This window comes from Coenobita brevimanus, chromosome 51, assembly GCF_032717465.1.
Source record: "Coenobita brevimanus isolate Jiangsu-jjx chromosome 51, ASM3271746v2, whole genome shotgun sequence".
Classification (NCBI taxonomy): Eukaryota; Metazoa; Arthropoda; class Malacostraca; order Decapoda; family Coenobitidae; genus Coenobita; species Coenobita brevimanus.
Genome location: NC_137004.1, coordinates 33,838,922 through 33,855,825, shown reverse-complemented (window position 1 = coordinate 33,855,825; position 16,904 = coordinate 33,838,922). Strand labels below are relative to the sequence as shown.

At 39.2% G+C, this 16,904-nt stretch overlaps 1 protein-coding gene across 1 annotated transcript in view; it reads left to right on the top strand.

The window, feature by feature from the left end:
- Positions 1–11,939, top strand: part of LOC145400203 (uncharacterized) — a 115,674-nt gene extending 103,735 nt beyond the window's left edge. Inside the window, exons 8-12 of the mRNA XM_080272718.1 lie at positions 4,406–4,577; positions 5,373–5,516; positions 6,041–6,170; positions 9,000–9,195; positions 10,803–11,939. Of these exons, the coding sequence (XP_080128844.1) occupies positions 4,406–4,577; positions 5,373–5,516; positions 6,041–6,170; positions 9,000–9,195; positions 10,803–11,036 (876 nt within the window). The 3' untranslated portion in view covers positions 11,037–11,939. The remainder of the gene's footprint in view (positions 1–4,405; positions 4,578–5,372; positions 5,517–6,040; positions 6,171–8,999; positions 9,196–10,802) is intronic.
- Positions 11,940–16,904: the final 4,965 nt, after the last annotated feature.

Genomic DNA, 16,904 nt, shown 5'->3' with positions numbered 1-16,904 from the left:
GGAGAAATCATTACTGAGGCCTCTTTTTTCAATTACAATGACGTTTTATTTGGGGTCGTTCTTTTTACCATCAGACGACTTTATTCAGCTTAGGAGAGAGTTCTCAACCTGAACTGGTCGGATACAGACTGCGTTAACCCCTCCAGAACCAGAGGTCATGGCTATGCTCTTTATGGTTGTCTGTCGATAGCAAGAAAATATTTAATCATGAAACCAGTCCACCATCAAAGAGAGAGAGAGAGAGAGAGAGAGAATCTTCGTCGCAGTAAAGGAGTTAATAGTGTATGAAGACCTTGAAAGCTTATACTCTTCATTATTCAGCAATAAATATTAATGGCATTGAAGATGAAGGTAATATTGACTGAGTTAAAGGAAACGCGCCTGGTTTTTAAATTATACCATGAGGGGAATCAGATGTACATTGGGTGCTTGTTCATTATGTATTGTTGATTTGAAAAGGCAGAATTTTGAGCGATGGGAAGAAATTTAGCTGAGGGTAAATGTCGTCCATGTCAGTTAAATCAAGTGATGTATTCTGGTAGTTTCTTTTGCATCCTCCAGACGATTTTATTCACCTTAAAGAAGACCTTTTGTAGTGAAAAGGCATGTCAAAGCTTATATCTAACCCTGTAGTTCGAAAATCTCCCTTAAACCGAAAAATCGTCTGAAGGTAGCAAGAATGAAATGGAATATACATGGCTGGATTGAAGAGGTTAAACAGTGAAGGGTATGTCGAGATTAGGCGAAGTGAATCCTGCGCCTAGGGGAATCGACGTTGTGATAAAATAATCGATTTGTCTACACCTTTTTATCAACCTAGATGTAATAATATCTTTGACCTCAGATGTTTGTTTTGCTCTTTATACCTTCATATTCTTTGATGTATTATTAATGTAAACGTTCATGATATTAAAGCGATAAAGTAACAGACGAGAGAGAATATTAAGGTGTCTATTAAAAATCAGTCGCTACGGGAGAGATGTTTAGAAGTCTCCCGTGACATAGAGAATACGACTTTAGAACTGATAGTATACTGAAACAATGATATCCGTGAATTACTGCACTTAACCATTTCACTACTACGACGTATTTTCATATTCTTACTACTTTTGGACGACTTTATTCAACTCACATTATATTTACTGAACCAAAGGGGTTAGGTACAGCTCTCATGAACCTTAGTAATAAGACAGGCCTTTTCCTATGTTATATAAAAGCGCCTGGAAGTAGCAAACATACACCGTTAAAGTACGTAGTTTGATCAAAGGGGTTAACATTCTTATTATTTTTTTTTATTCAAGGAAAAAGGAACCAAAGGCTAGAATCCCGCAAATTGTTCCCTCTAAGAAAATATAAAAAGATGATAGGGAGCCAAACCATGATTTACACCTGATACCTGAAGATCAGGCTGCGTATGTTTTTGTTCAGTTGTAAATATCCATATTCGAAATGGCATACGATGCTTCGTAGCACCTCTTTCTTGACGATTTATTTTGCATATCACACTGTTTCCCTGTGTGTTATTTATATCGTTTCACTATCGATATAGTTTCCATCAGTAAACCAGGAGGATATTAAGACGCAGAGTCCAAAATTAATGGCTAAGGAAGAAGTGCAACGTCTCCAAAGCCACTTGCAAATACGACCTGCAATAACAAACAAGAGGATATTGAGGTGTAATGTGCTGAATAAACTGCTGTTGAAGCGGTGTTACGAAATCTCGAAAACCACTTGTACTACAAAGAGACAGTTGGCGGGAAGGGAGTTATTATGTTGTGAGAGGATGGGATGAGGTGGGAAATTGAGTTAGGACGCGGCCATGGTGAAATAGAAGTTACGGAAAATGGGGTTACGGATTTCTGAGGGTGCGAGATGAGGGAAGGGAGGCGGAAAGAGAGTGAGAGAAAGGGTGGTTTGTGTGTGTGTGTGTGTGTGTGAGAGAGAGAGAGAGAGAGAGAGAGAGAGAGAGAGAGAAAGAGAGAGAGAGAGAGGTATGCTCAGGGCTAACACCATCTACCTCCCCTCTGTATCGACCTCACCTGTTGCTTCTTCCCCCTTCCCTTCACCTCCTCCTCCCGTCCTTTCCTCTTATCCTTTTCTCCTCCCTGCATTCCTTCCTTCCTTTTCATCCGTCCAACAATTTCTCTTTCCATTATTCCATTCTTCTATCGTTTAGTCCATCGCATCTATTTTTCCATTTTTCTCTTGTCATTTCTGTATCCCTCCTGCCCCTTCCGTCATCACCTCCTCCCCTTTTCTTTCATCCAATCTCCGCCTCCCTCCCTTCTCCCGTCTCCCTTTCATTCCTCTTTCCTACCTGCCACCTCCCGGCTCTCTTCTTCCGTCCTTCCTCCCTTCTACCATTCCTTTCTTCATTCAGTCATTCATTCACTCATTCATGTGTCCATATTTACCGTAGGCTATATCCATTGCCGTTTCATACTCTTTCTTCATTTTGGTGATGCTCTCTCTCTCTCTCTCTCTCTCTCTCTCTCTCTCTCTCTCTCTCTCTTTGCCTGTATTTCTCTTCCTGGTATTATTTTACATACCGGTATGCACATCCATGGAATCTTGGGAGTTTTGGAGATAAGCCCAGTAAATTTAAACATTTCGGGTAACTTTTCTTCTGTCCCTTTCCATCTCAGGTAAACAATGTTATTCATTTTTATTATTAACATGCAGATGTACCATCACAATCCGGGTGGAATTTCACCGAAATTTCATTGCTTGCGGTGACCCAGTTTCAACCGCAGTGTGGTAGCGACACACTTCAAACTGTGAAATCCCACGATCTATCCCTCCGGTGGTGACTCGGTAGAAGAGGATGGGCTCAATTTTGTTTCATCACTAGCCTTATGTAAATGTGTGTGTGTGTGTGTGTGTGTGTGTGTGTGTGTGTGTGTGTGTGTGTGTGTGTGTGTGTGTGTGTGTGTGTGTGTGTGTGTGTGTGTGTGTTTTCATAATTGTTCTTGCCTAATTTATCTTTACAGGAATGAGTCAAGCTCGTACTGATCTGTATTAAACCATTTTTATCATACAAAGCCTTAAATTTATGAAAAGTTTTGGCACACACTATTTCATTCGGTAGTGCATTCCACTGTGTGTGTGTGTGTGTGTGTGTGTGTGTATGTGTGTGTGTTTTATACACTACATTGATTAGTGTACGGCTGAATTATTATTGATATTTATTGTTATGAGATGAAGCTAATGTAGAATTACTATGCATATAATGAGAGGGTATAGTAAGTGCAATGGAAGAGTGGCTGAAGATATAGATATTTACAGTAACCCACTATTTATTCTGGCATTAATGAGGAGCCTACATGAAGTTGGACAGTGTACCTTGTGAGGAATGAGGTAGTTGCATCATCTTCCCAGGAGCCAAATCTCTTAATTTTTCCCTACATCTCGCCATGAGGAAGGATCCTGCTCCAACCATGACAAGGCACTGCTTACCACATGGGGAAGATCAGTTCCCTGTGCATTGTATATACTGTAGAGTGGTCCCACAGAAGCAGTTACTTACCTGCAATTGATAGGTATACTGAGCTTGACAGACTGGGGTTAAGCAACAACAATAACAGCACCTCTTTGTATTAGTCTGCTGTACATTTCCATGAAGTTATGATGTGCTGTGATAGCAACAAGACAATAATTAGAATGTTGCTGTATTTTCGTGCCATATATAGTGCTACACAGTATGATACTGCAATACTGTATATGTACGGCACTGTATTTTAGATGTAATGTTCAGGGACTATCTTACATTGTACTGTACTTGTATCAGGATCATTTATGCTGTTAAATAGTTTTCTTTGGTGCTGGAGAGGGGTGCCTTCACCTGGTGCTGCCAGCATGGCTGAGCAGCTCCACTGCCTGGTTGTGCAATCACTGTATATGTACAGCACTGTATTTTAGATGTAACCTTCAGGGACTGTTTTACATTGTACTGTACTTGTATCAGGGGAGCGCAGTAGCTTGGGGGTAGGGTGTCAGGCTCGTAATCATGAGGTTACGAGTTCGCACCCTGCCCTGTGGCTGCTGTGCTGGGAGGGGTAGTGCTCTCCTGTAACCCTAGCAGGGCTATATGATCTGATGAGGTCTAGCTCGGGGATTAATCCCTTCTCTCTTGTACTTGTATCAGTATCATTTATGCTGTTAAATAGTTTTCTTTGGTGCTGGAGAGGGGCACCTTCACCTGGTGCTGCCAACATGGCTGGGCAGCTCTACCGTTTTTGTGCAGTCACCCCTCATCTCCCTCCCTATTCCCTGAAAGGGGGATGGTAGATTGCAAGAGGGAAGCAACTTCAGCCTGCAGTCTACTGGTTCACATTCAGGTGGTCCACAAGATGCAACTGTTATAACAGTTTTCTTTAGAATGCTTACTGTACTGTATCTTTCACAGGAGAATGTGCTACTGAAGCAGCGAGGCAGCAGCAGCATCCGCATCATAGATTTTGGGTCATCCTGTTATGTGCACCAGCGGGTCTACACTTACATACAGTCTCGCTTCTACCGCTCCCCAGAAGTTATACTTGGGCTTCCCTATGGTCTCCCCATCGATATGTGGAGCCTCGGTAAGTTTGAGGAGAAAGTGTGCCAGTTTCAGTTTCAGACATTTTATGGTAAATAAAGAAATCTCTAGTGAACAAAGATTGAATGTTTGTGAGAGGAGATTTTGGTGGAAGTGACCAAGTGTTTGGCTGGAATACTGTTGAATGATGGCAGTATATCATGGTGTATTGGATAATGGTAGGGAATTAAAGGAAGGAGAGCCAAATTAATGAGTATACAGAAAAAGATGTGCATTGAACACTGTATAATAGAGACTGGATAGATATTATTTAGATATATTACTATATCTTGTCAGTACATATAACAGAAAGGTTAAAATTGTATTTTAATATGATCTGGCAATATTTTACTTTTGGTGCATTTACAGTAGTGTACTGTACTTATTATAGCACTGATGTATAAAAATAGCAGAATTTCATTACCTAATTCCAGTGTGAGAAAAAGAGGGAAAAAGAACACATCAGTTACAGACGTGTACAGTGCATTTATTTTCTTTCATAATACTAATCACCAGATTGAAATTAATAAGATAGTCTTCACATTAAATATTTATACTGTACTCTTCTTAATACAGATCAATTTTAATTTCACTACTGTATCGTGTGCCTGTACAGTGTTCATGCTTCATACATTTCAAATTACTGTAGTGTGTCAGACTACAGTTATAGTGCAGAATTCTTCAGATTGCCTGATTTAATGTTAGACTTGTCAAGTAACACGCTGTAACGGACGTTTAAGTCCTTATGTGTACCAGTTACCCCTTATAAATTCTTACTAAGTTGGATCTCACTCAATAGGGTGCATCCTAGCAGAGCTGTACACAGGGTACCCTCTATTCCCGGGTGAGAACGAGGTGGAGCAGCTGGCCTGCATCATGGAGGTCCTCACCCTGCCCCCACACCACCTTCTCCTTGCAGCTTCGCGACGCAGGCTCTTCTTTGGTAAGGCAGGAAACAGACATGCTGCCAGACAGTCAAACAGTTTTCAGATGTCGAGTAATTCTGAATTATTGCATTGAAATATGTAAAAGAAGCAGGCAGTTCCATACTGTCCTCTTTGGAGTGTAGATGCCCAGGACTAGGCAACCATAGTCCAGAATATTTTTAATTAAGGAAAGTAGTGTAGACATGTTTCTTAACTGTGAAAATACTATAATGCCCATGTAAGAATTCTGCACTTTCACAGGCAGAGAAGTATCTTTAGCAGTGAAGTAGCCAACTGCTAATCATGTCACAATTATTAAATGATTTGGAAGTGTTTGAATGAGCATCTGTTGCCCAGTAAAGGGTAGGATTTTGTGTGTGTGTGTGTGTGTGTGTGTGTGTGTGTGTGTGAGAAAGAAGGAACCAAAGGCCAGGAGCCTGCAATTGTTCCCTCCAAGAAAAAACAAAAAAAAGATAATAGAGAGCCAGATTCATGATCAGTACTATCATGATAAGACATTAAATTCACTGCACTGTTGCAGATTCAAAGGGCAGCCCACGGTGTGTGACTAACAGCAAGGGCAAGAAGCGGCGGCCTGGCTCCCGTGACCTCTCCTCCGTCCTCAAGTGCTCTGACCAACAGTTTGTGCATTTCATTGCACGCTGCCTCGAGTAAGTGACCTAAAACACCATATTCTGGAATGTGATGTAAGTTGTACTGGATGGAGATGACATAAGAAAACTTTAGAGTGGGTGTGAATGTGATAGCACTTTTGATGTATGCAGTTTACCACTGATATGATAATATACTAAGTGTTTGAGAAAAGGAAATGTAGAAGATAAGGACACCAAAACTGACAAATGATAGAACTGAATGGATGAAGCTTAAAGGATATGCACATTGCAAAAGGTATGCAACTTTTTACAGTGTTAATTGAAGGGGTCTGCATCATAGTGCTATAATAAGACTTGTGGATAGTGTACCGTATGAGATGGAACAAAGAATTCTGGAGCAGTGTAACACCTGTTTCAGCAGGCACTATGTTGATAGACTTTCTTCTATCCTGTTGGCCAGCTCCATGCTGCCCTAATTGTTAGTTGCATTTTCTTTCTTTCTTTCTAGTTTAATTGTGGCAGGCACTTCTGCCCTTCAGAATTAAATGATTCTGACCAAACTCAGACACAGTGACTAGTCTATGACCTAGTTGTGTCTGCAAGGTTTTGATTGCTAGGCAATTATTCATTGTCTTGCAGTGGCTAAAAGCCCTCTTTTTTCATACTTTTGTTTTAAGCTGTAGAAGCATTACTAATGGGCATAGAAAACTCTGACTTCTTCAGGCGTAATCTTGAGATCATTCCCTGTCAGGAATGTTCCATCCATTTTTCCCCCCTCCCCTCTAGTTTTCAAGCGGCAGTCCTAAAAGATTAGCCTCAGGATCCCAAGCAACCAATACAGGTGTTCAAAAATGACCCCTAGTTCCTGAGTGGCTTGATAGAACTGAATGAAAGTGTGCTTGCATATGTACATTGACCATTGCTACAACTTTCTATTGTACACCTATGGCTACATTGGCCAGGTCAGGGATCAAAGGTAATCAAATGCAAAAACAGTGAATCATCATCATCATCATCATCATCATCATCATCATCATCATCATCATTCAATCCCACACCGCCCCATGAGGAGCTTAGGAGTATGGGGCTAGGCAAGTTGGTCCTGACATTTAAGATGAGAGTGACCAGCCTCACTCATCCCCGAGTGGCATTACGTGAGCAAGAAACCCCAACCTCCCCTTCGATATAAACCTTCACCGGCTAAATCTGATTGGAGCACCGTAATTACCCACTAAACCACCAGGCGCCAAAATTTGGTTACTGTATATGGTTACCACTGAGTGTTGTAAATGGTTTCCTGGCATACAGGAAACCATTTGGCTTGTCACTCAGTGTATAGTCACCCACTGGCAGAAGAAAATAACTAAAATCACGCTCATGCTCGCCGAAATGCTAATGCACTGAAGATTGTTAAGCCACGGCCATTATTCTTTGCTGGAATGCTGTACTGGAATATGTCCATACAAAGATGACATTTAGTGTCAAAACTCACCTCCAGTTCCTTCTTCCTCGCATTAAAAAAAAAAAAAAAAAAATTGCTGGCAGCACCACATAGGAGTTGTACCTCTGGTGGGCTTTTTCGTGAATTAAGTTCCCTAGCTCCGCAGCGGGTGGATGGAATCGAATGAAACTTTGCATGCTAATAGATATTAATGAGTACTACAAGTGTGCTTCGTACATGCATGACCTATATCTGCCTGGTCGAGGGTCAAAGGTCATCAGGTGCAGAAAATATGAAAAACACTAAAATTACAACCCTATTCACACAAAATGCTAAGGCTCCAAAGATTATTAAACCTGGGCCATGATTCTTGGATAGAATTTTGTACGGGAGTGCCTCCATACTGAAATGACTTTGTGTCAAAACTCACTTCCAGTCGCTGACAAGCTTGGTCCGCCTAGAGCTGGCCATGATCGCCTGCTAGTTTGTTTTCTAGTCCCGATGTGTGGATCATATGGACATTTTTTTTCTTATTGAGTTAGGATAGCATGGTATGATGAAATTTGCCATAAAGAAGTTAAAACTGTAGTTGTTAAGTAGGTAGAAATATAGTTACAAAGTAATACAGAGTGGGTGACATTGTGTGTACAGAAGTTTCAGACTGAAGTAATACATCAATCAGTTAGCTTCACTGAAGCAACACGAAGACTCAGTTTACATTGCATACTACTGTTGTTATTTATTTATTTTTTTCATAGGGTATGGTACCTCTTCAGTTTTATGTGCTTCTTATAAATATATATATATATATATATATATATATATATATATATTATACCAGTGGTAGGTGGAGGTGCTTACCATCCACTCATTCAATGTAGTGCTGCTCTCAGGTGATAGCCCTTTCCTCTCTTCCTTCCTTCTTTCCATCCTTCCTCTTTTGTCTTTCTTTCCTTCTTTCTTTCCTCTTCCTTCTGTCTATGGGTGACTCTACACTGAGTGACAAGCCAAATGGTTTCTTGTACACCAGGAAACCATTTACAATGCCATGTGGTAATCAGTACCATATAACCAAATTATGGTGCCTGGTGGTTTAGTGGGATTAAGACGCTCCAATCAGATTCAGCCGGTGCAGGTTTATATCCAAGGGATGGTTGGGGTTTATTACTCACATAATGCCACTCAGGGATGAGTGATGCTGGTCACTCTCATCTTAAATGTCAGGACCAACTTGCCTAGCCCCGGGCTCCTACGCTCCTCATGGGGTAACATAGGATTGGATGATGGATGGATATGTAGATAGACAGATAGATAGATAGATAGATAGATAGATGGATGGATAGATAGTTGAAGATAGAGATAGATAGACTGATACAGATAACAAAACTTTCAAACTAATTTTCTTTAATAAGTTTCCTCCCATAATTAATTCACATTTTCTGCAGGTGGGATCCATCAACCAGGATGACCCCTGAGGAGGCTCTGCAACATGACTGGCTCCGCTCCTCCTCTTTCTCTTCCTCCTCCTCCGTCTCTTCCTCTGCAGGGGGAGGTGGGGGGCTGGTTAATGGAGGCGGACCCAGGAGGCCAGGACCCATCACCCAAGAGTCAACTGAAGACGAAAATTATACACTATATAAGGTACAGTTATGGTACAGTGGTTTTGCCTTCCAATCATTTCACAAATGGCTGTGGCCTAAGCTTTATATATAGTACTGTATACCTTCATATAAGCATAAGCATGTAGTGTGCATTGTTGAATGGCCTTAGTGTCACTTGTCTCCTTTGAGCAAAATTATGGTATATCATCAGGGAAGAATCTGCTCTCATTTTTACGGAGATTAGTGAAGCTGAACTGCTGTATAACATATTTCCTGTATATATATACAATATAAATACATTACAGTAATCCATCACAAAAGAGCAGAATTGTGTTTCAGGATACTGTTGCATGCAATGAAAATCTTGGTAAAGTTGTACTCTAATCTGAGGTAGAGTACATGTGGAAATGTTAGGTTCTTCAGTGTAGTGATGGTAAAGACTGGTAAATGTGTAAAGTAGTAATGAATATAATGGCTCAAGGAAGTAAAGGGTTTGATGTTACAGAGGCCTTGATATATAACAGAAGACTGAGAAACCACAAAAAAACTGTTAAGGGCCCACAATTATGTATGGAAGTGAGACTGGTTGGCAGTAAGGTGGGCACTCACCATCCACTCACTCGATGTAGTGCTGCTTTGGGTGTCTGTCCTTTCCTTTCTTCCTTCCTTCCTCTTCTGTCTTTGCTTCATTCTTTCCTTTTCCTTCTGCCTACAGGTGACTTTACACTCCCTCTTCTGTCTTCCTTTCCTTCATTCTTTCCTCTTCTTTTGCCTATGGGTGACTACACAGTAATAAGCCAAATGGTTTCCTGTACACCAGGAAACCATTTGCTAGACTGAGTGATAACCATATAACCAAATTATGGCCCCTGGTGGATTAGTGGGCAATTAAGTTGCCCCAATTGGATTGAGCCTGTGTTTGTTTATATCCAAGGGGTGGTTGGGGTTTATTGCTCATGTAATACCACTCAGGGATGAGTGAGGCTGGTCACTCTCATCTTAAATGCCAGGTACCAACTTGCCTAGCCCTGGGCTCCTATGCTCCTCATGGGGCAATGTAGGGTTGGATGATGGATGGATAGATGAAACTGGTATGGCACAACTTTGAATTGTCAAGAGTGAGGTCTTGAGATTTTGTACTTTACAAAGTGTATAGCTATGGATTGCATAGATAGCCTTGGATAAAAAATGTAAATACTTATGAATGAAGTGAGGTAAGGAAACCTTAGTAATTAAATGGCAGAGGAGGGAGGTCTTGTGGTGAATGGCATGTTCATATTAAACTGAGAATGGATACAGCAAACTGCTGGAGTATGAAATGGGCTGGCCTACATATGACTGATATTGAGGGTGGGGAGAAGGTTTATAGAATGTAGCCTTTTGGTGCATAATGCTTCCCCGAAGGATATCCAGAAAGAGAGCAAAAAGCAATACTCTGTAGATTACTACAGTATTACAATATACTGTACATGAATATGAGTGTTGGAAACAGGAATTTGATGGTGACATAACTCCACATTACTGTACTGTGCTATACTGCTAATATTAAAAAAATATATATATACTGTACTGTATATGATTTGCCTCCCCCCCCCCCCATTCCTTTGGTATGGCAACTTGACACTTAATGTACTGTTGTATATACAGGTGTATAAGGGTAAGCGTCACCGAGAGGTCAGCACCACTGTCACTGAAGCTGGTTCAAAGCAGGACCCCACCAATTCCTCCTCCAACACCACCATCACCACTACCACTACCATTACTACCGCCACTGCAGCCACCACAACTACCTCCACCACCACCAACGGCAATCCCGAGGGTAGCACCTCCACTGAGAATTCCCTGAATGATTCTGGGACGTTCTTGCCACCAATTCTCTAAGACTAATGCTGCAGTGCTTAGGCAGAACACAGACGGGCTTTGCTAGGCAAGACAGTAATGCTCAGAGAACTAAACTTGGGGCAGGAGTGTTGATAAAACATGAAATTGGCAGTGTTAGGGTGAGCCCTGTTAGAGACATGCCCTTTCCTGCCATTCCCTGTGTGATACCTGGCCCTTGGTGGTATATTTTTAAGTGTGTGGACTGAAGTGGACTATATTGCCATAAAGACTTTGGAGTGATGGATATTGATGATAGTATATAATTATTTCTTCTACACAAGTTCAAGTGATGAATATATGAATATTTTGTCATGACATGGCCAGGAAAATTCTGAGTGGTGATATGAGCAGGTGATTTAGATATTCATCATCTGGTCCTGGAGTTTATGAAACATATGTCCAAGTGGTGATTTAGTAATATTGCATCTGGTCAGGAAAATCACACACACACATGCTAGTCCCGTGTGCGCTGACTGACTGACTGACTGTGAACAAAATGTAACCCGATGTGCCCTAAGCTGTGTATAGTTTTAGCTGCAGTTACGTTAGGTGTGGCCCTCGCTCTGTCTCTCCTGTTATCTCTTTTTCTTTCATTGTTTCCTTTCCTTGGTTCTTGTATTTTGTTACTTTTCATCATACCATGTGAACATGGTATAATTAGTTTTTTACTCAGTTTTCTGTCATACATTATTCTTTCATACTTTTGTATATCTGCAGTGAGTTTTATGTTATTTCCTCTTTTGCCTTACTTTAAACTCCCTGTTCTCCCTCTGTTTACAGCTTTTATCCTGATTGCAGTCTCTTTGTAATAGTTGTTTTGATTTCATATTTAATTAAATATTGGTATTTCAAGGCCATTAATTTTGGCATATTGCAGTTTGCCTTCTGGTCCAGTTCGTCCTTGCCAGTTTTCATGCAGTTTTAAACCTTGGTTTCCTTGTATGTTTTACGTATTCCTTTATTACATTTGTTTATATCCCTAACCTCTCTTTTATATCCCTAACCTCTCTTCTTCTGTTTATAAACAGTATGTATACAGTACATGTATAAAACTCTGCTCCCATGTATCTCGTCAGAATTTTCACTTTTTAACTGAAGGGATGCAGAGCAATAGGCACTTTGTAAATAATTTTCCCTTGTGTCTTATCTTCTTTTACTCTCCTATTTTCTTTGCATCAGCGAGGTCTATGCAATATAGTATTAACCGTGATTTCCCTCTCCCTCCACCCAAGTCGGCTGGCCTCACATACAAAGGAAGAGAGAAGCATCAGGAAAATACCATAAGAATGGGTTGAATATAAATCATCTCGTTCAGCTCACATTTTTTACAAGTGCGGGGACACTAGTTTTTCTGAAGTACAACTCAGCAAGACCTTAAGAATGCTCTTCTTCAATAAATTTTAGTTAACACAGCTCCATTTTCTTTGGTAACAAAAACCTGTAACATAATTGAACCTGTTTAGAGAAATGAAACACGTTGACGGACTTTTTCTCCTGTGAGACTCGGCCTTATCGCAGCTCTGTGATAGCCTTAACATATCTCTTAATACGCCTTACCAAAGATTCACCAAAGAAATGTATCTTTTGTATCCTATTGTCATGTCTGTGTAGGCCATTTGTACTATTCTCTCCCAAGCTATAACATTTGACTCGCTGGTTTGGGATTCCCCATGTGCCTCCCTGAATCATCTTTAATACTCTTTGTCCAAGATTGTAGGTGATTTGCCATGTCTTACTTTTTTAAAAAATCAAATAAATACAGTGCAGTATCTTTACTGTTTGATTATAACTTCTTAGCTACCAGTGTAATGGCATATTCATCTGAGGATAATTTTTAACTTTGGAGGATGATATAAGTTGTCAGTAATGTCAGTATGACCTTGTATTTTATTCATGAATGTCCTTTAGTAACACTTAAAATAAAAATGGAAGTCAGTAGGTGTCATGAAAAAGCTGCAGCTACCTTACCTCATATGAGGGCAAATAAAAATAAAATTAATAACATTTGGTCTTTAATATACTTTATATTTTCAGCAAGATACAGTATCTGCTTTGATACTAAAATAGTATCACTGTGCACAGATAGTTTGCATTGAGAGCACTGGTCAGCAGGTTTGGCCAAAGTATCTTGCATATCCCTTCAGTTATCCAAGCAGCAATGTACATGTTCATCTCTGTTTCAAGAGCTATTTAATTTTTTGTTTCTCATTAATAATCATAAATGCACAGTAGTCTAAGACTCAGTTTAACAGCCAAAGTAAATTGTTTCTTTATGATGTTCAGGGAAGTGCATGGGCCCTTTTGCAAGAGAAAATGAGCTTACTACCTGTATTATCTACTGGGTACTTTTTGCATAAATATTTATCTGAGTTATAGTCATAAAACAATCAGTCAGTTAATCAATATTTCTGTAGCCTTGCTCCCTCCATAGAATCCCAAAACAAGGGTTGAGAGATAAGAAAATGAGATTTGAGAAATGGAGCAGTGGTGGACATTGATTTTAAATGTGAGTGTTTTGTGTTTAATTCATGTTTTGAGTCTCTCACTGGTTCTTGACATTTTGGCCAGTGTATAAATATTAGCAATGAATTTTTGAGATGAAGTATAATTCTGTCCGTTTATCAAAAGCTCCCTTAACTCCCTTAGTGATTTACCATTTTTTGTAGGACTGACCATTTTTTGAGAGTCATGATTGAAGGGAACATTTTTATTTACCATTTGTCTGGCTATCCCATCCACCCATATGATTACTGAATGTATGTATGTGTGAAATCATGCATCCTGCTCATGATTTGTCATCCACTATACTTACAGTTTTGCTTAGCATCAATGATGCTGTCATATGTTTGCACAGCATGTGGCCTGTCTTCAGATTAAATTACACAGGCATCCAGAAGTACAGTAAATCAAAAGTTACATTATTTGAGCATGTGATGGATTTAGTTCCTTAAACTTGTACATTTTTCCTCCAAGCTTATACTATATTTCATGCTGTTTTCAGGTAAGTAAAAAAAAAAAAAAAAAAGTTCCATACGTAGCTTCAAGTGTCATGGACAGAAATTTTGTTGTTTAATTATAGTTTTGTTCTATAGTTTATGTAAATTAAGAAACTGCATACAATGTTTGAAGGCATGAGCAGAATTCGTCGAGGCTCCGGCCATCCCTTCAGTCACTCCTGTGTGGTGATCGTCCATACTGTAGGGTCAGTGAGTCAAGATGTGCTCAAGGGTATCCTAAAAATTCAACTCCAGTGGATGATATAGTAGGTGTATATATGGTAGAACCTCATTTGTTCATACTGTAATATGAAAATTTAAACTTGTAAAAATATATATATATTGGCTATCATGCTGATACCCACTTAGAATCAAAGGAGAACTTTACCCTTGATTGATTTATCTTCTTGTACCATATCTGTAGAGTTTTGTGAGCACAGTAGTTACCATCATGTCAGCAACCATAATAAATATCTGTCATTTCTTTTTTAGATTCTAAGTTGATGTTTTGAACATAATGTTTGGTGTTCAGATGAGAGCCATTTCCCTTTGCTTATTTCTAGGTATGCGTCTTCATTTATCTCAGTCAGTTTTGTCTGCTGGCTTATACTTCTCTTTTCAGTACCTTACATAGTTTTATGCTGTAATTTTTTTTGCCACTGCATACTGTGTTTTCTGTCCTTTTTACTGTGATAGTTTCAACAAAGATGTTGTCATGACATATTTATTAATAAATGAGGTTCTACTGTACTAGAGTTAATAATGTAACTGATGTCAAATTGTTGTCTATCTAGACAGGCAATCATTGATTTATTTATCTTACTACATAGTCTATTTTAGCTACAGATGTATAAAACAAAACTCTTAGTACATCTCTATAATCAATTGTTGGGGCGAATCACATCAATGAGTCCTGTTCAGTAATGTTTCACTTTCCCCTGAGATTTAGTGATACAAAATAAGGAACTTGAATGGGAACCAGTGATGGTGCTTGCATGGCAGTTAGAATGATTTTATGTTATCAGGACTGTCAGAATAAAGCTTGTGGCCATATACCAAAAGCTATCACAAACACCAGTTACCAGTGAAAAGAGATTCCAGAATCTTAGAGTGCAATATGGAAAGTCAGTACCATCAGTATATACATTGCATAAGTTTTTATTGTTGAAGAGTGAAGTTCCAACTGTTTTAGATGAAGCAATAATAACCTACAGTACACACATTAGCATTAATGAAAAGGAATACTGAAATGCTGGAGCTAATATATAGTGGTACATGGTTGTGGAAAATTACATATAGGTGAACTGCCATGATGACATGTGAGAATGATTCAGGATTCCTCATATATGTAAACATAATATGACCAGTCCTTTGTCAGCATTAATATGTGTATGTAATGATTGTGTTATAGCTGCCCTGCCGTGTATATGTGATGCAGTGGAAATGAATAGTTATGAGGTATTTTAGGCTTTTTTTTTTTTTTTTTTCCCCACAAGAGAATACCATGTTTTGATTATAGCCTAGAATTGTAATTATTCTACTTATTGATTTTACATTTAGTATATTATCAACTCAGGCACCAATTACTACATTGCTTAGTCTTGCCAATACGTACCATGTTGCTGTATATTTTGTATACTATGCATAATCTGTCATAATGTAAGATTTTTTTTTTTTACATCATTTATTTGTTTTTATGGTGGATTGTTTATACTTCAAAAATATTTCAATAGTTTTTTTAATAATTTAATTTTGCTATGTATTTAAGTAACTAAATTATCACTTAGTTTGTACTGCTGTCAGTATTTTCAAAACTCATTGCATACTAAATATTAATTTTGGTTTACAGGTATGCAACTGCAAAATGTCTTTAAAATATATGTTCTGATTATTTTTAATGCAAGGAGTTGAGAGTTACCCAGTCAGCACCAGAGGATTGAGTGTTGTGGGGCCAATGATTATAACTTAGCACCAGTTGATCACCACCTTGTTTAATTGTTTCATGCAGTTAGGACTAAGGTTAAGCTGTTATTGAAACCAGTGCTTGGACATTTATCATGTGCATGATAGCAGAGATTAAAAAAAAAAGAAAAGAAAGAAGGCAATGTCATTCATGTCTGGAAATATTGGTGAAATATGAGAGTGATGAAAGAAAATGAGGAGCTGAAGTGGGGGAGTGGTAGTGGCAATGATTTGTTCATCAAAGTGGACAGTCATCTGGTGCCATTGTATAAATATTTGCCCCCGACCTCCTTTGGTCCTCCCAGGAGGGTGGAATATGCAGCGCTGTGTTTTACTTTAGTCCCATAGCCCCTCGTCCTGCCCTGGGGCCCAGACTCTGTGTTGTAGTGTATCATCCCGCTGTATATTTATTACTATTACATTCGCCCTGACTCATAAAGTAAATAATGTTAAAGTTTGATGTTTGTTTGATATTCTCACCTTATTATTTACCAGTACTTACTGCAGTATTGGCAGGGGTTTATTTTGATCCCTGATGCAATATGAAGGGATTTTGCCTTTCCATGACTAATCATACATGCCATTTGCATGATAAATATATCAGAGTTTTCATTGTATATTCCCCTGTCACATTTGGGTACTTTTACCCATTTTGTGTTCTCTGATACACTCAGGGAGATCAAGGGTGGGCCTTTGTGCTGTGACACTGTTGCCTGATGTAGTACATGATCCCTGTTGTCCTCATGCAGTTTTTAGATGGTTGGTGGTTTAGTGATCTAATTCACTTCAACCAGATGTGGCTCAGTAGGGTTTAAGTCCAAGGAAAGGCTTGAGTGTTTTGCTCCCATAATGCTACTGAGGGATGAGCAAGTGGTCACTTGCTGTTTCATTTGGTATATAAAGGTTTCAG